General features: G+C 37.3%; 1 protein-coding gene across 2 annotated transcripts in view; it reads left to right on the forward strand.

Moving 5' to 3' along the window:
• nfx1 (nuclear transcription factor, X-box binding 1) overlaps positions 1 to 23363 on the forward strand; it is a 71158-nt gene that overhangs the window by 16056 nt on the left and 31739 nt on the right. For both annotated transcript variants that reach the window (XM_043689966.1, XM_043689967.1), the window contains exons 4-8: positions 356 to 433; positions 4767 to 4872; positions 7544 to 7615; positions 16263 to 16402; positions 21571 to 21670. In XM_043689966.1, coding sequence (XP_043545901.1) covers positions 356 to 433; positions 4767 to 4872; positions 7544 to 7615; positions 16263 to 16402; positions 21571 to 21670 — 496 coding nt within the window. The remainder of the gene's footprint in view (positions 1 to 355; positions 434 to 4766; positions 4873 to 7543; positions 7616 to 16262; positions 16403 to 21570; positions 21671 to 23363) is intronic.

Raw genomic sequence — 23363 nt, forward strand, 5'->3', positions numbered from 1 at the left:
TAGTTGAAGCTATGGAAGACCATCAAGGGATACCCAGTAGGAATTCCATCTGTTTGAACAAGTTGTTATGGATAAAGCCAATTTTTAAAAATCTAATTATTTTGAGTAAAATTTGTTTGAAGGGCAGCTGTTTTTATTCAATGTTCTTGCAAAGCACTGTGTAAAGAATGAAGAACCTTTTACAAGTTGCATGCAGTCAGTAAGAGTATCTATTCATGTAGAACAATAGTTTAGCTATTGTCAAATAGCAATTTTTCTTCTCTTACCATGAAAAAGTGTACTGAAAGATAATGGGAATAACTTTTGTTCTTAATATTGTTCTGAACAAAACATTTTTATTCATTTTGCATGCTAGATGGGAATGGTGGTTGGCGATGTCCTGCTTGTCAGAACGTTTCTGTAAGAGTTCCCAATTCTTATATGTGCTTTTGTGGTAAGTAGAAAATTCTGCGGCATTACCTGAAAATTTTCCCAAAAAGTACTCTTGGAAAATGCCACTAATAATGTCTTGTGTGGTTTCTATTTAATAAGGAGTGTTTTGAACAGCTTTACCCTTTATACATGTCAGAATAATCTTTAATACTAAAGTGGGTGGCACGGTGGCAAGCACTGCTGCCTCACAGCGCCAGAGACCCGGGTTCAATTCCCGACTCAGGCGACTGACTGTGTGGAGTTTGCACATTCTCCCCGTGTCTGTGTGGGTTTCCTCCAGGTGCTCCGGTTTCCTCCCACAGTCCAAAGATGTGCAGGTTAGGTGAATTGGCCATGCTGAATTGCCCGTAGTGTTAGGTAAGGGGTAAATGTAGGGGTATGGGTGGGTTGCGCTTCGGTGGGGCGGTGTGGACTTGTTGGGCCGAAGGGCCTGTTTCCACACTGTAAGTAATCTAATCTAATCTAAAAAGTAATCTAATCTAAAGTACATCTGGAGTGCAAATCATGTACCCAGTTGTAAGATTGGATTTTAACATGTATCTCAAACTCTGATAGTGATTCATTTGTTTCTGTACTTTGCTGTATTGAGTCGTCATATGCTCCAATGACTTTGCCCATTTACAAGAAAAGGCAAAGTAAGATCAATTGGTGCACCAAATAGTCTATTAATACATTCTCACTGAGCACTTCCACTCACCCACCGCACGCAGACAAAATCTGGAATTGAACTCCAGTCTTATCAACAGGTGACTATTAAGTTTTGTTTAAATATAGCTGGCTCACAAATGTCATTTAGGTGAAGAAACCTACCTTGTCTGATCTACTTGACTCCAGACCCACAGCAGTGCTGTTGGACTTGTAACTGCCCTCTGACATGACCATGCAAGACACTCAACAGTTAGGGGTGGACAATAAATGTTAGCCATTTCTATGATAGCCACATCATTGTTTCAAAAACAAGTGGAGAGAAGAAACGTTACTCATTTTATTTCACTCCGCACTGATGTAAACTGTCCTGACTCAAAAAACTACAATCTCCTTTCTTGGTCACTTGCTAATTTTGATTCTCAGGTTAGTGCCAATTTCACTGCCTATTTCATACCTGTGGTATGTGATTTGTTGTCTACTTTGTCAACTTACTATTATTATACATCCAGTCCACTTCTGCAAATGGATGTAGATTGAAAGGAAGCTGTAATGTTTTTCATTTTGGTCCTTTATTGATTATAGAGAGCAATGGAATTTGATGACTTGGTAAAACTGAACAGAGTTTACTTGACTTCTGAGACTCATTGACATTAAATTTATTTTGTAGTAAAAAAAAAATCAAAATGTGTGCATGTGGATATGGTTAAAGCCACTGAACCAAATGCTAATAAAAAGTCGAAAGTGACATGGAAAAGTCACCAGTTTTTGGACAAGTTTTCTCAAGACAGAGGGAGGGGAAAGCAACATTTAGTGATGTAACCGAGAACTCAATCTTGGGACTTCTGATTTTTCTTTTTTTTAAACTTAAATCTACATTCCATGAAAGAATGTCTAGCAAGGTCAGCATTTGTCACTTGGCCTAATTGTGTGGCTTGCTCAGTCATGTCGACAGACACTTGAGAATCCACTACGTTTCTGTAAATCTGGAGTCACATGTAGGTCAGTCAAGTGAGGATTGTAGGTTTTTTTCCCTTTGAGGACATTAACTCACCAGTTAAGTTTTCACAACAATCGGCAGTTTGGTCACCAATATTGAATGGCTCTGAGATTTGAAGCTATGCCCCCAGGGCGTTAGCCTGGGCCTCTGGGTTATTAGCCCATTGATATTCCCACTGTGCTATTGTTGCTAGTTTTTTTCTATAGGAAAACGGGTGCAGCTAAAAATCTAACAGGTAATATTTAAAAAACGAAAAGCAGATTTGGCAAATTAAGACTTTACGTCTATTTTCAGAGAAGATGTGGTGCAGCATAAACTGTTCATATAATGGAGTCTAAAGCAAGTTGCAGGGAGAAAACCTAATAGATGTTTTAAAATTTCATTCTAAAAAAGATCATGAGAACATGGAATGGATCTTGAGATAAACAAATCTCCAGGATGTCATGCCCTGTATCCCAATCGATTAAGGGAAAGATGGCAGAAAATTAGAATTGGACTAGTCATGACTTGCCATACTTTGGTGGGATTATGTGCCTTTTGGTTTGGAAAACTGCATATCATTGCATCATTTAAGAAAGAAACCAGGAAACTATGGACTTGTCAAATTGAATCCTTTATCATAAAGTGACAATCTTTGATCAGTTCAATGTGAAGTACAAGTCATGTCTGACTAATCTAGTTACATTGGTTGAAGCTGTTTGGTAGGGTTGTCGGAGGATTTTTATCTGAGAACCTCAACAATTAATTTTCAAATTCCACCTAAAATTATCGACGACAATAAAAATGGAGGTAGTTTAGGTAAATGAAGAGGTAGGTCACCAAAATTAAAAAGAATGTGATTCATTTGCTGAGAAACGACCGTGTTCCTTTTGTAGCTGCATTCGGGTGTCAACTCTAATAAATATAAATAAAATATGAATCCTTAAATAGTGGTTTCATGTTTTTCATGATACCAAATTAAGCAAGGTAATTTAAGTAGACTTAAAGCCACAAATACCATTCAAACTAGCAGATCTAGATCAGTATCTTAAAGTGTGTGGATAATACATGAAGTTACAAAGACAGATTAAGTAATTAGCAAAATTGTGGCAGATGTTGTTTATTGTGTGGAAGTGAGGTGAGACTGGGAAAGAGCAAAGGGTTTGGGTGTCCTCATGCACATGTCTTGCAGAACAAGCTGACGGATATATGGAAAGGTGAATAATATGGCCTTCATCTCAAGGGGTAGAACTATGCTTATTTAAAATTGTGCAAAGTCTTAATCAGACCCCGTCTTGACTATTGTAATCAATTTTGGGCCTCAGGAAGATTTTGGCTTTAAAGAAAGAGGAAAAATTGACCCAGGGCTGAAAGGGTTAAATTATGGAGATCAATTGTGCAAACGTGGCTTGTATTCCACTGAGTTTTGATAATTGAAGTGATCTGATTTGTCATTTTTAAAGGGTTTGTAAAGATGCATTAGCGTAGATACAGGGAAGCTATTTAATTTAGTGTGGGAAATCCAGAGTAAGCAGCAGAAAGGAGTAAAATCAGCAGGCACTTTTGAAGGGCTGTGGAATTCTTTCTTAAAATGCCTATGCTGGATTAATTGGCATTGTAAAATTAGTTTCTAATTGTTAAGGTATCAATGAGACCAAAGGTAGTTAATAGAATTAAAATTTGGATTAACCAGGATCTAATTAAAGGACTGTATAGGCTTATGGACTTAGTGATGTACTTGTGACCCTGTGTTGAACACTGCTACAAAACAAAGTTGAGTTAAAATCCTCAAACTCCCTATGTGATGGCATTTTGGGTCTGCCTGTAGCGCGTGGACTGTAGCAGTTCACGATGATAGCTTACCATCACCTTCTGAAAGGCAGTTGGCCCAGCCAATCACGCTCACATCTCACAAATGAATTAATCAGTAAGTTGTGACCAACATAATACAGTTCTCCACATCCTGAGTACTGTTCAGTTCTAGCAACCATGACACAGAAGACATTCTGGAGGCAGTCAATTCAAGAGTCTGAGGCCTGTCCCTAGAATGAAATATTGTAAGGTGTGGATAAAGTAAACCTGGAATGTTATTTGAATTGCAAGAAGTCAAAGTAAAAAGTTACTTTCCCTTTAACACTGTTATCACAACTTATTTACACACAGTGATCATGAATGGAATGAGCTTTGAGATAGAATAGTGGAAGCAAAAAACTTTAAATGCATAATTAATCTGAATTTTCCTACCCTGCTTAGAAAAATACCCTGCTTTATCATCCAATTTATACTGTCTGGATTCAGGCATACAGACAGTACAGCTTGTTTCATTTCCTCCAAGTTTACTAATTCAGCTTTTTGTTACATTTTGTTTATAAAAATATAACCCGTGTGTCCGTGTCAACAACTTAGTAGAAGTCTAATTAGCAACATCTTTGGGACTTCAACTGTCTACTTTATTTGTAACTTCTTCAAATACATTTGACATTTATTGAGGAGCAGTTTCACTTTTTAGACTTCTGCTGTTTTCTGATTTACTAATGTTCTCAAGAAATTTAAATTCTGATGGAGTGCAATTCCTAACCATGAAATCTCACTTTCGTGAGGAGTGTTGTTGTAGTGCTGTGCAATTGTAGTTTTTTGAAATAATCACAAGATCATATATGTAAACTTAAGTTCACACTCCTGGTAATGTTTTGTTTTGTATAATTGTAAGGTAAGGTTAACAATCCAGAATGGAACAGGAATGAGATACCTCACAGCTGTGGCGAGCTTTGTGGAAAGAAACGATCTGGCAATGACTGTCCCCACTCATGTAACATGTAAGCACAGAAAACACACAATGTATGCAACTTTATGCCTTTTACATGTTGCTTTATTGTCAATAATTTGCCTTTTTTAATATTTCAAGTTTTTGGAATTTTTCATGAGTATATTACTAAATACAACAAAACTCACTTTGCATATAGGTATGTGTTTTTGTATGCTATTATTTTTCAGTTCAACTTTTATTGTGCCACTTCCTTTAGACTTGTAAAATAAACTTGGGCAGATACTATATTTGATTATGGTGGATCTTGTACTTTGGAACCGTGGTTAACTGTTTGTTGTAGGTGCTGCCTATCTGTCCCACTATGGAAGCTTTGAACTGGATAGTTTGAAAATGAATCTAATGTATGTGAAAAAGATTTTACTTGCAGTTCAATGCGTGTTTTTAAATAATTTTAGCTGTGAGAGGATTGTCCTTACCTGATTCATTGAGATGATGGTTGACCTGTGATCTAACTCCATATACTGGCCTTTGTCCTGTATTCCCTATGCAGTTCTGTTGTCACAAAAATCTATTGAGGCCTGATTATAAAAATTTAAATTGATCTAACCTCAATTGTTGTTTGCCGAAAAGTTCAAAATTTCTGATACATTATGTACAGATCTTTCCTAGTCTTCCCTAGAAGATTTGAGTCAAAATTTGACTGGTCTCAGTCCCACACTCCCAAACCAGGAGAAATAGTTTCTTCTGTTTGAATTTACCAGTTTCCCTTTGATTTTGAAAAAATTGATCACCACTTAGACTTCTAAATTCCAGGGAGCTCTGCCCTATTTTTTCTGTGATGTTACTCCAACTTTGGAAATCAAAGTCCAAACAGACAGTTTTAATGCTTTAAAATTATTGTTGTTCACTACTTTGAAAATGTTGATAGTTGTGGAAATATTTTTGTAGTTACAAAAAGAGTAAGATCATCACTGTTTTCCAAAATTTACAGATTTTTATCTAATGCAAACTTAATACCCATTGGTTCAACTGGTGAAGATTTTATTTTCCAAGAAAAATGTCAATAATCTATCCAATTCACTTTTCAAATATTTGTGGAAACCCCTAAGTATGAAGAAAGTTACCATTGTTTAAGTTAGTGTTGGATGTCAAAGTGAGGAGTAACATCACTCACGATTGCTGAAAATTCTGGCTGCTGCTGCTCAACTCAACTATACTTCTGTTTCAAAATGAAGGTTAAAAACTGACTGAGGTTTCCAATTAATCCTGATGCCTTTGTTACAACCCAGCCCAATCCCTGCAACAACAACTTAAGGAATTGTATTTTAATACTTAAGGTTACAAATTAGCAATCGTTAAATTAGTAGATTTCTGAATGATGTTGATATATGAAGTCATTTGTTTTTTTTTTTTGAAAATTCAGTCAGATTCAAAGGCCAGTATCAGCCAGTGCTTGTGCTATACTGAAAGCTTTTAAATTTTAACCTGTGTGTGAAAATTGAGGAAATCTAACATACAACTATCTTGAGAAAATCTGCTAGCAATTATATTTGTAAAAACAATGACTGCAGATGCTGGAAACCAGATTCTGGATTGGTGATGCTAGAAAAGCACAGCAGTTCAGGCAGCATCCGAGGAGCAGTAAAATCAACGTTTCGGGCAAAAGCTTTTTACTGCTTTTACTGCTCCTCGATTTTACTGCTCCTCTGATACTGCAAAAACTGCTGTGCTTTTCCAGCACCACTAATCCAGCAATTATATTTGGACAAGCTTCAAAAGTATCAAATGATGCTTTGCTCTTTGGTACTTTAACTGCATTCTCAATTTATTAACACTGCTTCTTTGTAACACATTAATATGATCTCTACAGAAGATTCGCCAAACAAATGGAGCCTCCCATCCAACCAGCATTTCTAGTGCTGTGTTGTAATTGACCCTAACATTGCATGGAAGATCATTGTAAATGAAAAGGATTTGTGTTCCTTTCTGTTAAGATAATTCTTGCTGTGCCTATGTGGTTTTAAGTCTTGTTACCTAGTTGATTCATTGCAAACTATTTACTCATTTATAACTGGGGCAGAGAGGAGAGTAACAGTTATGATAACAACAAATTTGTGAATGTCAATGGACTTAGGTTAACTTTTGATATTTCTGGCATGTACGTTGGCGATGGGTTTATAGCAACGAAGTAATTAACTGTTTTCAAGAGCAGGCTTTGCTAGTGACACACAGACGTGTAACTAATTTAAAAATGTAAGTTAAAACATTTTTAGTCTCTTGCCTTACCTTCCCTACCCCTCCACCCCATTCCTTCTCTTGCCATTCTCCTGCATTTATTTTAACTTTTGCTTTATTTCTAATATACCCTATTTCATCCAACTTTGAAAATCTTGACTGATGACTGAAAATTGGCTGTGAAGGCTAAATGAAGTTCAGAAATCTTAAGTGACAGGTTTGTGTTAAATGTGTGTTAATTTGCTTCCGATTAGAAAGAGCTTGAACACTGAATTGCAATCCCTCTGGCAGGATTTGAAATTAACTTGTACATTATATCCAGGGATTTTATAGGCTGTATAGGGTTTCGGTTACAAATAAATTGAGCAATGTTTAATATGTGTGCTTTAAAAGTTATCAAGTCTATTACTTCTCAGCAGGGTGAAATTAGTGCTCTCTTTTTTTTTTTAAATGCAAATCACTGAAGCAGAATCTTTTCCTTTCAGCCTCTGCCATCCTGGGCCATGTCCGTCATGCCCTGCATTTGTGACAAAAACATGTGAATGTGGTAGAACCAGGTAAGACCCACTTCAGTATTCCCATTTCCTGAACATTGTTTAATTTTTTTTGAAAAATTTTTGAGTAAATTATCCTTGAGATACTCAAATTTATTCTTTTCATTTTTATCTTAATAGAATGATACAGCACAGAAGTAGGTTGTTCAGCTCATGTGTCTTGCAGGCTCCTTGATGGCAATATTCAAATAATTCACTGTTATTCTTAGCTCGTAATTTTTTTTAAGTTTGCCTTCGTGTTTTTTTTGGGCATTATGATCAAATCTCTTTTCACCACCATTCTTTCATGTATTGCATGCTGTATCACAACTTCTTCCTGCATACCTTTGTTTTGCTCCATGTCATCTGCTTTCATCTACCTTAAGTTTTTTTCTGGTGACTGACATTTTTAGAAATAGGTTTCTTCCTTACTTGTCAAAATCCTTCATGACTTCTAATGCATTTTTCTCCGATCTACCCATAACTTTGTGCTATGTAAGAACAACTTCAAATTCTGTAGCCTCTCCAATAAGTGTCTCATCTCTGGTATCACCCTATCCATCTTCTTTTCAAGCCTTGCTATCTTGTCTGAAGTATGGTTACAACTGAATGCATCACTCCACATGAGGCCTAACCAATGCTCTATACTGGTTCAGCATAAATCTGTTGCTTTTGAGGCAACAGCCTAGTGGCATTATCATTAGACTATTAATCCAGAAACTCAGTTAATGTTATGGGGGCACAGGTTCAAATCCTTCCATGGCAGATGGTGAAATTTGAATTGAATGAAGAATTTGGAATTAAGGGTGTAATGATGACCATGAGACCATTGTTGATTGTTAGAAAAACCTATCTGGTTCACTAATGTCCTTCAGGGAAGGAAATCTGCTGTCCTCACCTGGTCTGGCCTACATGTGACTCCAGCCTCCAGCTATATGGTTGACTCTCAACTGGCCTCTAGGCCATTAGGTATGGGCAGTAAACCTAGCCAGAGACATCCGCATCCTGTGAATGAATAAAGATTTTTTTATTCTGTACTTTGTTCCTCTAATAAAGGGGATCTTGTGTTTAACTCTTAAATCACTTTTTTGCAAATTTTTCTCCCAACTTCAAAGGTTATGTGCATTTCTCTATTGCTGCACATGGTTAGAAGCTTATTCATAATTTATATTGCTTCATTCTTCCTACTAAAATGTATCACCACATTGATTTCATTTCATGCGCTGAATTCTGTTACTGTTCTCTTCATTATTACGAGACTTGTATGACTTTGAGAAATCTAAATTCTGAGCATTCTACCAGTACCAATCTCTTACCTTTTTCCCCAATAACTTGCGCGTTGTTTCCATTTGCATAATCACTTAATGCCCTCTTAAATACCTCAATTGAATTTGCATGCTTCCAAGCAGTGTATGATCTTGGCATTTGTCATAGAGCTGTAGAGCACAGAAACAGAGACTCTTCAGTCCAACTCATCAACATCAAACAGATATTCTAAATTAATTTAGTCTAGTCCTATTTGCTAGTATTCAGCTTATATCCCTCTCAACCTTTTTCTATTCATGTTCCCATCTTTTAAATGTTGTAATTGCACCGGTCTTCACCACTTCCTCTGGCTGTTCTTTCCATATACTCATCACCGTCTGAAAAAGTTGCCGGTCAGGTCCTTTTTAAATTTCTCCCCTCTCTCTCACCTTCAACCAATGCATGGTAGTTTTAGACTCCCCAAACTGGGAGGTCATTTAACAGTTTTGTATATGGCATTGGTTTTGGAAAGTGACATGTCTTTCCTATCTGAAATCCAACCAGTCATAATCACTCTCTGAAGTTTGAACTTTAAGCAATGTTTTATCCATATTGCCACTGCCCCATGAATTCTATGGGTTTAAATTTTGGAACCAAATCTATTATGTGGCATTTTATCCAATGCCTTTTGAAAGTCCATGTAATCATTTCTCCTCTGGTATCATTCCGATATTCCTGAGGAGGATTAGCGGAATGTGCCTACAAGCTCTGCATCTACCATCTTTCCTTCCATCGGTACTGTCCGATATCCCATCCAGTCTGAGTGAAGTTTTGTACTTTGCAAACTGTCAACTTTTTAAGTACTACTCTTAATCAGTTATTTTCCCATCAATCAGACTATTGTTTTTCTTAATATAATATGTTGGCAACATCCTCTTTTCCCATGAACACTGATGAATTGTGCTTATTTACAAATTGAGTTGTGCCCACTGCTTCCACAAGAAGATCCTTATTTTAGATTGGTTCTGCCCAAACTGACTACCCTCTTACTATTTTCATGTTTATGAAATAGTCTCAGATTTCCTTTCATGTTTCTTGTAAATCTTTTCTCAGACTCTACCCCTTCATTCTCCTTTTTGAATTACTAAGCTTATTGCAGCCTGCTGGGATCTCTGCATTTGCAGACTTCTGGTGCACAAGGCAGCCATTCAGCCAGTGTCTCAAACAACTCTCTGAGCATTGGTACAATGCTCAATCTCCCATCTTTCCCCCAATAACTTGCATGTTGTTTCCATTTGCATAATCATTTAATGCCCTCTCAAATGCCTCAATTGAATTTGCATGCTGCCAAGCAGTGTATGATCCTTACGTTTGTCATATGTCTAGTTTTGTTTTGATTTTCTAACCTTCAGATCATCTTAATGTTTATTAATGTCACTTTTTCATTGTCCCATGTATCATCTTGTGCATTTATGGAAAATCACTCCAAGCCCATCTAAGAGAGTCTCACATTTGCTCTGTCCGATCTCTCCTAATTCTAATCTACCCTTGTATAAGATTTGTCTCTTTCAATATTCTGTTCAACTTACAAACAAGAAGAGAAATTGCTGGAAAAGCACAGCAGGTCTGGCAGCATCTGTGGAGAGAAATCAGGGATACTAACTTAGTTCTATCCTTCTACTGCACTAGCTAACCATGTTAGCTGTTGAGTTGCAACCAGTCTACCTTGATCTGGCCTTGCCTGAGCCAATGTTGATACCAGTATCCCAAGAACCAAAAGCTTTCTTTCCTGCACAATTCTGTCACTGTACATTAGTCTCCCTTAATATACAGCTCCTGTACCCACTAGAGGCATGCAGCTGAGATTAATCCTGAAATCTACAACTTTTAATATACTGCCTTTCGTTTCCTCAGCTTTTGAAACACTCGCTGTATTACTTGACTCTTTTTCTCGTGGTTCCTGTGCACCATTTGCTGTCCTGACACCAAGACAGCAACATCATTGATTGCAGAAATGCCAATTGTCCCTTGACTATTGTATAGCTCCTCCAATTTTATACTTTACTATGCCACTGTGATGGCATGATCCCTGTGCTGCCCACCACCCCTATGTCTTTTGCACCAAAGTGCTGTATGCTCCTTTTTAAAATGCCTTCATCCTTATTTGGTGTTCAGTAGTGAAAGCCAATTTGAAGGTCACACTCCACTGCTTACCACTCCCTACCAGTTGAATGACAATCCATTCAATGCCATGTCTAAAGTGATGTTTATAATTTTTTATGAATTGGTTGTCTCAGCAGATTTTGAGAAGATTAATTTAGTCAAATTGCAATTTTGGTGCTTTATGAAATATGTTGCGCTTTGGTTGCTAGAGCACTTCATTGCAAAATGTTCACCAGGGGTGCGAGTATTGTACTTCATGTTGTTGACAGCTTTGCACAGTTTCTCAGAGGCTTTCTTTAACTTGAAGACAGTATATAAAACATTTTGATTTGGAAGTAATTCAATTAGTGTTTTTGCCTCCCCTCAAAAATAAGTATCAGAAAGTAAAAGCAACCAACAATACTGGTTTCCAACCAAACTTCTGGTTTTAAAATTTCTAATTGATTAGTAGTTGTCAAACTCCATGTTTTAAAGTTGTGTTTTTCGCACAACGTCCAGTTATAGTCCAACAGGTTTAATTGGAATCCTACTAGCTTTTGGAGCACCACTCCTTCTGGTGGTTGTGGAGGACACACTTGTAAGGCACCTGATGAAGGAGCGGCGCTAGTGTGATTCCAGTTAAACCTGTTGGACTATAACCTGATATTGTGTGATTTTTAACTGTGTACACCCCAGTCCAACACCGGCATCTCCAAATCATGATCCATATTTAAAGGAATTGAGAAATTTGGAGCGTTAATGAGAAAACTGAGGGAAGAGTCTATTTCAACTGCTTTGTACAGTTCAATGGGGACCGTCTTTCTAAGTGCATTTGATATATGTTCTCCTTGTTCGGCATGTATTAGGAAGTCCTGCAAAAATCTAGTTTAAAGTGTGATTGCTGTAATGGTTCTACAATGAGTAAGAATAGTAGAATGGTAATAGCAAGGTAGCTCTAAAAAGAATAGGTTTCTAAACCTGTCTCTTTGCCACTCCAGTACCAAGAATAAGCATAGACCATTAAGCTCCTTGAGTCTGTTCCATTATTGAATGACATTATGACCATAAAAATCTAATCCTATATGCTTGCCTATGCATGTGATTTAATACCTTTTCATTTAACAAAACTCTTACCAATCTCAGGTTAAAATTTACATCTAATATTGCATCATTTGCACTTTACAAAAGAGATTGTGAAACGTCTACCACCCATTTTATGTAACAGTATTTCTAACTTTCTCCCTGATCAGGATGCTCTAATGTTAAGACTTTGGCCCTGAGTCCAAGACTCCCCAACCCTAAAGACCTTTATTTTCTTGTATCTACCCTATCTGTTCCTGAAAGCTCTTGAAATTTTTGATCAAATCACACCTTAATCTCCTGAATTCCTGGGATATAATTCTAGTTTGTGTCATCTCTCCTTTTTAGTATAACCCTTGGAGTCCAAATATCTCACATGCTATAATTCCTGCAAGGCCAGCATATACTTAAATTCTAGTGTACAGAATTATTCAGCATAACCCAGAGGTCCTCTAGCAAGGATTTGTTAATAGCTGCAAGATAACTAGTCCCTAAGATATATTCACAAGCATTCTGTCAGCTGTTGACAGTTTTCTGTACCTGTTTGTAATATTTTAAACCATCTTCCAGAATCCAGAGTTGCCATGGCGCTCCATTGCTTCAAGCTTTTCATTATTTCAAAAATTACCCTGTCCTTTTTGGATCTAAAGTTTGGATGACCTCACATTTGTCAAATTGCTCTTATCAAGGGCAGTTGGGGATGGATAAAATAAATCTTGATCTAGCCAGCAAAAACACATCCTCTGAATAATTTTTTTAAAAAATTGGAATCCATTTGGCATAGCTTTGCTATCTCTACCTGTAATTTAATGCTTCTGTCTATGAAGTCACCTAGTTTGGATAGGTGGCTTTCTATCCCATCATCTACTAATGGATTAGTAAATTTGCAGATGACACTAAAGTCAGTGGAGTAGTGGACAGTGTGGAAGAATATTACAGGTTTTAGGGAGACTTGGTTAAATTACAGAATGGGGCTGAGAGGTGGCAAATGGAGTTCAATGCAACTAAATGTGAGGTGATGCACTTTGGGAAGAATAACAGGAAGGCCGGGTACTGAGTTGCCACCCAGGTGGATAGTGCTGTTAAGAAGACATATGGTGTGTTAGGTTTCATTCGTAGAGGGATTGAGTTCCGGAACAGCAATATCATGCTGCAACTATACGAAACGCTGGTGTGGCCACACTTGGAATATTGTGTACAGTTCTGGTCCCCATATTTCGGAAAGGATGTGGAAGCTTTGGAAAAGGTGCAGAGGAGATTTACCAGGATGTTGCCTGATCTGGAGGGAAGGTCTTATGAGGAAAGGCTGAGAGACTTTGACCTGTTCTCATTGGCAAGAAGGAGGCTAATAGGGGATTTGATAGAGACATACAAGATGATCAGAGGAAAAGATAGGGTAGACAGTGAAAGTCTTTTTGCTAGGATGATGACGTCAGCTTGTACGAGGGGCATAACTACAAATTATGGGGTGATAGATTTAAGACAGATGTCAGAGGCAGGTTCTTTACACGGAGTGATAAGGGCATGGAATGCCCTACCTGCTAATGTGGTCAACTCCACCACATTAGGGAGATTTAAATCCTTGGATAAGTACATGGATGATTTTGGGATAGTGTAGGGGGACGAGCTGAGAATAGTTTACAGGTCGGCGCAACATCGAGGCCTGAAGAGCCTGTTCTGCGCTGTATTGTTCTATGTTCTATCTGCTGCTTGTGTCCCATTTGTAGCTACCTTTGCAGGAAGTCTGCAGTCATGATATGTCACACCATTAGATTCTATGGCTAACTGTGGGAGTTGTTATCTGAGACCACAGACTCTTTACAGGCAGCTGTCCACTTGCCTGTCCTGGATGTGTGTCTCACTTTGCCAGTGTCTGCCTTCTAAGCATTGTCATATTATCTTGTCAAGATTTGTTGGCTAATTTGCCATTCATAATTTTGGTACACCTAGAGGGTGCAAAGCATCCATGCTACATGAGGTGAAACCTAAGGACCTTCACTTCGCCATCAGCTAAATCATCAACGCACATAGTGAAGAGGTAACATCACAAGGGTACCTGACAAACTAAAATGTTACAAAGTGAGGCAACAGTTACCAAAGTGAATGTTTGAGTTACAAATGAGAGTACATGTATTCTTTTGAATTGCATTTGATTTGAGCATTTTTATTTCAGCACAATTTATTCATTGGAGTGATTAATAATGTTATTTAAATAAAAGCAAAATACTGTGAATGCTAGAGATCGGAAATAAAAGCACATTGCTGGAAAACTCAGCAGCTTTGGCAGCGTCTGTGGAGTGAGAAACACAACTAGTGTTTAGAGTTGGTTCCGATGGGTCATATTGGACTCAAACTGTTAGCTTTGTTTCTCTTTCTCAGATGTTACTACACCTAAGGTTGTCCAGCACTTTGCTTTGTTTCAGAATGTTGTCTTTAATTTTTCAGTTGAACATGGTTACTGTTTTAGCAGCAAACTGCAATATTGTTCATGGGCTTTTCTGACGCCCCTCTCTCCTCCTTACCCACCACTTTTCTCTCCTACCCTTTTGTTACTTCCCTCTGACCATCTGCCTCCCTCCTCTGACTCTCCAATCCTACCCTTCTCTTATCCATCTCATCTTTTCTCCCATCCTCTTCCCATTCACCACACTTCTCCACCCGTCCTTTTCTGCTCACAGCCACCCTCTGTGTCCCTTTTCTACTTGCTAACTCTTTGCTTACTATTGATGGAATTTCTGGCATGTTGACTTTTCACCTACTTTAAGTACAACCACAAAGTAATTACTCAGTGTCTGCTCTGTTATGCAATTTGTTTTATTAACTGGCACTTGTGGAACCAGAAGTGTACCGGTTAATCAAATATTCCAATGGATCAAGAAGTCCACATAATTGATGTAAAAATGCATACTGAGTAATAGAAACATCATGCAGGGGGTATACACATCACTGTTACACTTTTTAATTTATTATTTAAGTGATTTATGCTGTGAATAATGCAACTTGTCTTAAATAAAATTTACTGGCAGAGATCCTTCTCACACTCTCACGCTCAACTGACTGCTCGGACATCGCGAAGATCGCGATAATATGGTAAACCACTGATATTTCAGGATTTTTTTATTGCTGGCTCACAAGATGCTGGTTAAAACAAAATTTGCTGCAAATATTAAGGAACTATATAGCTGTGTCAAATGGCTTCCTACGCAGTGCTTCTGACCACCCTCTTTTTCCGAGTTATGAATTTTTATTTGATCTTAAGCTTTTTGGCCGTTTGTATGTTTTTTTTTTGCCCTTTCCTGCACTCTCATTTGTTTGTCCCATTCTGTGCCTCTTCTGTATATTTGTTTTGTCTTTAACTTTTTCTCTTCATCCATTTTAATTTTTTTAAACTTAAATTTACTACTGCAGACTACAAAGGGAACTCCCATATCAATGCTTTTTGAATAATTTATAGCTGTCATTTTACTTATCAACAAAGCTGCTCACTTTGTGGACGGTTTCTGTTTGATTACATTGTAATCAGTCTTACCTATACCTGGAATCATATCTTCTGCATTTCTCCCTTTCAAATACAATGTCCTGATCTGGAAGTAATATCTACACATGGTTCTGAGTGTTAGCAGCCATCTGGTACCTTTCTCAAGCAGCCATCTTTTATGCTTTTAGCCACATGAAGTATTACTTCCCAAGTAAAAACTCTATTCAGTACACCAAACAGTACCAGCTCTCTGGTGACTGTTCTAAAACGGTCTCCAAATATTAAGTGCTAGACTTCTACTCAAATCTTCATGTGCTCTGTGGGGGGATAAAAATGTATGACTAATTGGTAAAGCCATATTTGGAATAAAATGAAGAACACAGGGAACCAGATTAGAGGAAAATTATCTGACCAAACAACACTAGATTGGTGAATAGAAAATAAAATGTCTGATAGACAAATCAAGCTTCATTTGAAGAAAAATTTTTATTGTCATCTTCATATGGATACCTATTTACAAATTAGTCAAACTTCTCATTATTTGTTCTGGCATTTAAGTTCAGTTGTGCACTCGCAATGTCCTTTTGATAATATTTAGATGTAACTCTTTAAGTGATCCAAGTAAGTATTTCATAACTAAACTACTGCTTCAGTTATTCTTGTGTATTTTGTGTTGTAATCTTTAAATCCTTTCAGAGGATTTTAACTTTTTCCCCCACTTTGCAGCCAGTCGGTTCGATGTGGGCAACCGGGAACCATTAACTGCAGTAATGTGTGTGATAATCTCCTAACTTGTGGGAAGCATACATGTGCCCAGGTTTGCCATGCAGGGAAATGCCAGCCATGTCAACTTACTGTTCAGCAAGGTAAGGAGCCAGTCTTCATTCCAGGTACAACACTGATCCATTTTCATTAGCTATGGAAAATTGATTGATATTACATTGTCCACTGTGGGTATAGAAATCATTAAAGTTTATTATATGTTACCTTAATTAAAAATGTTGAATAAGAAGGAAGTTACTGATTTCAGCAAGTAGACTTTTGCTTAAGAAATAGGAGTGGGTCATTTGATGAATGTCTGCTCCACCATTTAATAATCATGTCTGATATGAGATGGCGTTAACTTCATTTTTCTGTCTGCTCCCTCTTCACTTGTTAACAAAAATCTAACTCAGCCTTGCATAGTATATGTTTAGTGACCTAATCCTGACTGCTTGCTGAGGAGACAATTGCAAATATTGATGACTCAAATAAGTTTGTCCTCCTTTCTGTCTTAATAGAAGATCCCTTATCTTCAAACTGAATCCCTCAGTCCTAGATTCCCTATCAAGCCTTCAGAATCTTATACATTTCATATAATAACCTGGCATTCTTCTAAATGCCAATACGTGCCCAATCGTCGTTTCATTCCAGCATTTAGCCTAGTGAAGCTTCTGCTCTGAACTCCAATGCAAATGTGTTCCTCCAGTAAGGTAACCCAAACTACTTCATACATGATCTCACTATTGCACTGTAGAATTGTTGCAAGAATTACTTGTTTTTTATACTCTATCCCTGTTATCAACACCAAAGACTGCATGCTGTTCTGCGTATGCGCCAATGTCCACGCCTTTGTGCGCACACGCTGCTGTCCACATCAGTCTTCGTGCTGTCCTGTGCATGGGCTGATGCCAGCTGCTGACAGCGCAGCTTTCTGTGAAAGGGACTGTACAGAGAGCAGCTTTGTTTTTTTTTAAATATGCTATGTTAAATCTACTTTTTGTTTTGTGAATAAATATGATTTCAACCTTCATTTAGGCTGTGCTATGCTTTATACTTTTGGTGGTTTTTGAGCGATCATGAGTGACTTTTTTTTTGCTGGTCTGTCCCTAACCCGACTTCTTCCATAGGCCCCATTATTTCTGTTAAGTGATTTTCTGTTGAGCGAGGTTTTGCTGCAATGCAACTACAGCATTATAGGAGAATTACCTGTAGTTACATAAAGGGGAAGTGGATGGTCAGGAACAATGTTGGCCCATGAAAGACAGCAAGTGGGGACACTGTCAGTGTCTACAGGAATTTTACAGGCATGTTGAATACAGTAGAAAAGGAGAATAGTCTGTCAGAAGTCGCAAGAACGTTAATAATAAATCATGAACAGGGACTGAATAAAGTTAATCTAAGCAAAACATCAGTAATGGAGAAGATAATGAAATTAAAAACTGACAAATCCCTAGAATCTTATGGTTTCCATGAGAGAATGTTGAAGGAAGTAGGGGACAAACTGTAGTTACTGTCAACATAATCTTTCAGAGTTCTCTAGATACGGAAGTTGTCCCTCTGGATTGGAAAATTGCACATGTCACTCCATTTTTTTTTTGAAGCAGGGTGAAAGAGAAAAACCAGGGACAAATAGGCAGACCATTAGCAAACCATGAACACCAACTAGCTACAACCAGCTATTCCTAGTAGCCATACGCACACATTACAGGGACCACAAATTACACTGGCATAGCACAACAATCATAGAACAAGCTAAACAGAAGGCAGCCAGAGAACTTCTAGAAGCATGGCACTCATCTACAAATTCCATCAACAAACACACAGACCCAGACTCAAGATACTGGCAATGACAATGGACAATGGGAACAGGCAATCTGAAACAGGAACAGAACCAAAAGTTCCAGAAAAAACTTAGAGCAGCGCTTCACAGGAGGCTCCAAAGCACTGAAGATGTCACCTGGACAAGGGATGAAATGTCTGCAAATCAACGTCCCAGCTCAGCAAACATACCCACAACTATGGCAATCGGCACCTGAGCTACAAATCTTGCTACAAATCTTTCACAAACCTTTGAATAGGCTGCGTTTAGCTGAAAGCAGATCTCAAATTGATGCATGTTGTAGTTTTTTCTGGGATGGCACTGTGGACTTTGAGAGAGATGTTATTGACAATATTGAAATAGAATTTTAGGCTTGCTCGTCAGAAACATCTGCAGACTAAATGTATTGGTAAAGACGTTTAAACAGTAGGTTTGAAGTAATTTTGAATCCACAACCTTATTCAGAGTTCTGAATATAAGTTTGCTTGCTGAGCTGAAAGATTTGTTTTCCGACGTTTTGTCACCATACTAGATAACATCAGTGAGCCTCTGGTGAAGCACTGGTGTTAGTGACCTGCTATCTGTTTTTGTGGTTAGGGTTCCTTGAGTTGGTGATGTCATTTCCTGTTCTTTTTCTTAGCGTGGTAAATGGGGTGCAAGTTATTGTGTGTGTTGATAGATTAACAGTTGTGGAGTATAAGATCAACATTTCTATTAAGAAACACATCGACTTGGACCCGTTTGCCACCCTCTGTTTTTAAAAAAAACTGGAAATGACATCACTGCAGGAAATTGCATCACCAACCCACGGAAACCTAAACACATAAATAGAAAGTGGGTCACTAACACCAGTGCTTCACTGGAGGCTCACTGTTACCTAGTATGATGATGAAACATCTGAAAACTAACCTTCCAGCTTAGCGAGCAAACTTATATTCAGAGCCTGAACCTGAGCTACAAATCTTCTCAAAACTCACGTATTTAGATAGTGTTAATCTTACCTCTGTTATCTCTATGCTAGGTCATCAGAGGAAAATTGTATCACATCTAAAAAAACAAATCATTGAAAAACTTAATTGTTATGAAGTTGAAGGCATGTATTGTACCTTTTGAGAGAGAGAATGGTGTTCTGAACTGAGATTACAAGCACCTCCGTACATGATTAGATGGCAGTCCTAGAACGTACTGAAAAATTGAAAATATGTAACCTTTGGATGTGAAATGGATACCTGAGTTTTGGTTGCTATTTTACGACAACTCAAATTTAATCAATCAATTTAAATTATGCCCAGGATATTAAAACCCTACCGAGTTTGAATTTACTGTTTTTCCAACATCAAACCAATGAGATGATACAAGGTTGGGTATAAGAATGTGGACATTTTGAAAATTGGTCAGAGAACAATTGTCATAGAGAGAGAAAAACTGCTGGAGAGCTAATTGCCTACCTTACATTTTGCTTTCAAAGAAATTAGGAAAACATTCTTTATCAAAGGTACTTCTTCATGTGAAACATACTTGCAGTAAAAAGAAAGATGATGACTCAGGAAGATCAGTAACAGGAGAAGACAAAGACTGGGTGATTTTGAGATTAAGCTAATGTAATTTTGTAAGTGTATTATTGGAACAGCATATTTTTAGAGTTGGAGTCAAAAGTTAGCAGTTAAGAGAAATGGGGGCTTAGATTTGTCAATATTCTTTTGTGTAATGCTCACATTTAGAGTTAGAAAATAAATTGATATTTTTTAAAATAGTGAAATTTGGGAGTTCTCTGTCACCTCATTTGAACAAATTGCAAAGTGAGCTTTTCTGGGTGCTTGGTTTAATTAACAAAAAAGGTTCACCTCTGTGTCATAGTTAGTTGAATTGGTTATGTTTTCAGACCAGACCACCTATTAGCACTGATATATAGAATTAAATACTATAATAAAGCATCTTAAAGTAGAGAGTATATTTTAAGGGAAAATAAAGCGTCAAAAATTAAAAATGGAGAAATGTGTACTTGCCATCCTAAGATGACCCAAAGAACCAGAAGTTAGTTGAAGCTGATTTTATAATATTTTTGGATGGTGTAAATGGGAAGTGCCTTTAATCCTAAGAAGCTAGGAAGTAAATGCAAATATTTGAGAATTATGTGAAGTTAAGAGTACTTGACCTGCAGAAACTTGTGACAGCAGTGGATATGAGATTTTTTTTGTCAAATATTTTTGGAGAAATTCAGCCCCTGGGGTAAACTGGACACACTTTGTCCAGGTAACATTCAATGAACAGTCATTCCTTGTGGGATAGTGTACACTTTACAAAAAGTGTAAATAGGGGAAAAGCTGTAAGGATTGACCATATTAGCATGGAACAGTTGTTGGTTTTTAAAAAAATCTCCAAAATCACCTGAGTTGATACAAATCACCAATTATCTCTTGTTCCATCTAAGAAGTGTCAAAATATTACAGGGACTCCTGGAAGAGAGCCATTTGTCTTGCAATGCTTTATATAAAATTTTAGAAAGTAATTTTATTTGTTTTAAAATGTAATTTGTGAATATTATGTAAGCTTTATTTTTAAACCAGGAAATGAGGAGTTAATTGTGTAACATGATGTTGTGTTTACAGGAGAGGGGCACTCTTTGCTCAACACTTGTGCTCATATAAAGGAACACTTGGTAACACTGGAGCCATCTGTTTGAAATATTTCTTTGTGAATAAACCTAAAACTGAATAAATATTGTCCATTACAGCTGACTTTTAGAAGTTGAACAATTTATTGGTAAACAAATTTCAGCATATGGTGTGATATAGTACATTTTGAATGGAAGACTGAGGAAATTGGATAGAAAGAGTATAAATGGATAAGAAAACACAAGGGATCTAGGGTAGAGATGGTCAAATCACTAAAAGCAGGAAGACAAGTTTAGGAAAACTTTTTTTAAAACAAACACAAGCACTGGGATTAAGTTCTCAAAGAATAGAACAGAACAGATAAGGTAAACTGAATGTGTCGTGAACTGAACTTATTAGAACTGCACATGGCAGTATACTATATCCATATTTTGGAAACAATTTTATAGAAACATTGGAGAAGGTGTAGAAAATATTCAAACATAATATAACGACTGCCAGGACTCATCCTTCAGGAAAGGTTCAGGCAATAAATATAGATGCACTTTAACTAGAGAAGAACGTAAAGAAGAAATGAATAGAGGAATATAATGGAGTTAAATGAAGACAGATCATCTTTGTGGAGTGTTAAGCTGAAATAGTCACATTCAACCAGCTACCTGTTTCTGTGCTGTACATGGAATGTGACTCAATTCTTTGGCTTTCTTGATCTTTTCACTGCATTGTGAAACTATTCAGTTATAGTGATCTTGTAGCATGATAGCTTATAGACTAGAAAAATACCTGAATTATGAAATACCAAAGTGATCAAATCATTATTACTTTGTCTCCTTTCTAGGCTGCTACTGTGGAGTTACTTTCCGAGAAGTACTATGTGGAACAGATAAAGAAGCATATGATGGCACTGGCTATTTTACTTGTCAGAAACAATGTGACAGGTGAATTGAGCATAGATGTATGCTTTAATTGGTCATAGTAGATATCTTTTAAGAGGCAGTTAGTGAGACAGAATATACTGATTGATAATGTATGTTTGCTTTTTAAAAACAAGTTAACTTAATAAGTGAAGTTTGAGATTTCCACTGCTTCCTTGAAATGGGATCTCTCTTATTTCTTCTTCCCTTGTTCAGGTCTGAAATTTGTTTCTCTTGGTTTTCCTCTATAATGATTTCTTTGATTTTCTCTAAACCCTGCCATTCTGGGTTGAGTCTCAGTCTCTGTATCTCCAATTTTTGGTTAATTTCTCCTATCTGTCTGCTAAATATAATTAAAAGTAAAATAAGCACCACCTGGTGTGTCCACTGACCATCCACTATTTTTCTCCCTCACAGAATGGATATATTTTCATATTCACACATCTTAAGAACAAAAGTAGTAATATCCTGTTTAAATCAGTATTTTCCAAGTTTCGACCATAAGAGACATGAGCAGAAATTAGGCCTTTCAACCTATTGAGTCTACACTGCCATTCAATCATGGCTGATAAGTTTCTCAACCGCATTCTCCCATTTTCTGTCCGTAACCCTTGATCCCCTTGATACTCGACCCATCTATCTCAATGACCTGGCCTCCACAGCCTTCTGTGGCAATGAATTCCATAAATTCACCATTCTCTGGCTGAAGAAGTTTCTCTTTATCTCCATTCTAAAAAGTCTCCCCTTTTACTCTTAGGCAATGCCCTCTGGTTCTAGTCTCTTACTAATGGAAATACCTTCCCAACATCTACTCTGGGCCATTAAGTATTCTGCATGTTTCAATTAGATCCCTCCTGTCATCCTTCTAAACTCAGACCTTTTTTTCGTGTCTTGTTGGTTAGGATTTTGGTAAGCTTTTAAAATTCTGTCCTTTGTTTTGGTGTGGCTTGATCTGTATTGCTCTTCCCTACTTCCACTTGTCTGTCCGTTTCGGCTTCTCAGTGAGCGAGCCATTTGCAAAATGATGCCAGTTGTGGCTCCATGTCAAAAGATTTATTGAATCGTTTTATTTTAAATGTCATTTTAAATGAATGATAAAGCTAATGAATCTCATTGAAACAAGTAGACAAATTTTAATGAATTCGTATTAACACTGAGTCCCCCCCCCACCCCGGTATAAGTCTCTCAATCATGTATTTATAAAGTCAGTTGAGGCTTCTTTAATGCCCTGGAAATAAAAGCCTTAATGTTTTGTAGTATGAAGAGGTAATGGACTTGGTGAGCTTAAAAAATTGAAGGAAATCATTGACAAATACAGAATGGCAGTAGGTAGAGAGATATAGGAAGGCCGTGATAAGCTGGGGCTGCGCCTTCATGTGAAACTCTTGTTTATCATGATGTATTAGTACCCTTACAGAAAATAAAAATTGGTTCAATTTTTTTTGATCAGCTTTGAAAGACTCAGAGCACAATTATCAGATACTTGTCATGGTGATTAATTTGAGTCGGGTCGGTTTTATAAACATCTGCAGAAATTTAAAGGACACTTGATTTGGGCTAAAATTGCTCAGTCTCCTGATTTGCTGAATTTTGGGTGAATTTCATTGCAAAAATCAGCATTATCTGCAGGAATCGCTACCCCAATGTGAACTGTGATTCCAAAATTAACGTGTTGCATTTAATTTGATTTTCTACAGCAAAGGCGTAGGCTGAAAGT

The sequence above is a fragment of the Chiloscyllium plagiosum genome, chromosome 5 (assembly GCF_004010195.1).
Source record: "Chiloscyllium plagiosum isolate BGI_BamShark_2017 chromosome 5, ASM401019v2, whole genome shotgun sequence".
Classification (NCBI taxonomy): Eukaryota; Metazoa; Chordata; class Chondrichthyes; order Orectolobiformes; family Hemiscylliidae; genus Chiloscyllium; species Chiloscyllium plagiosum.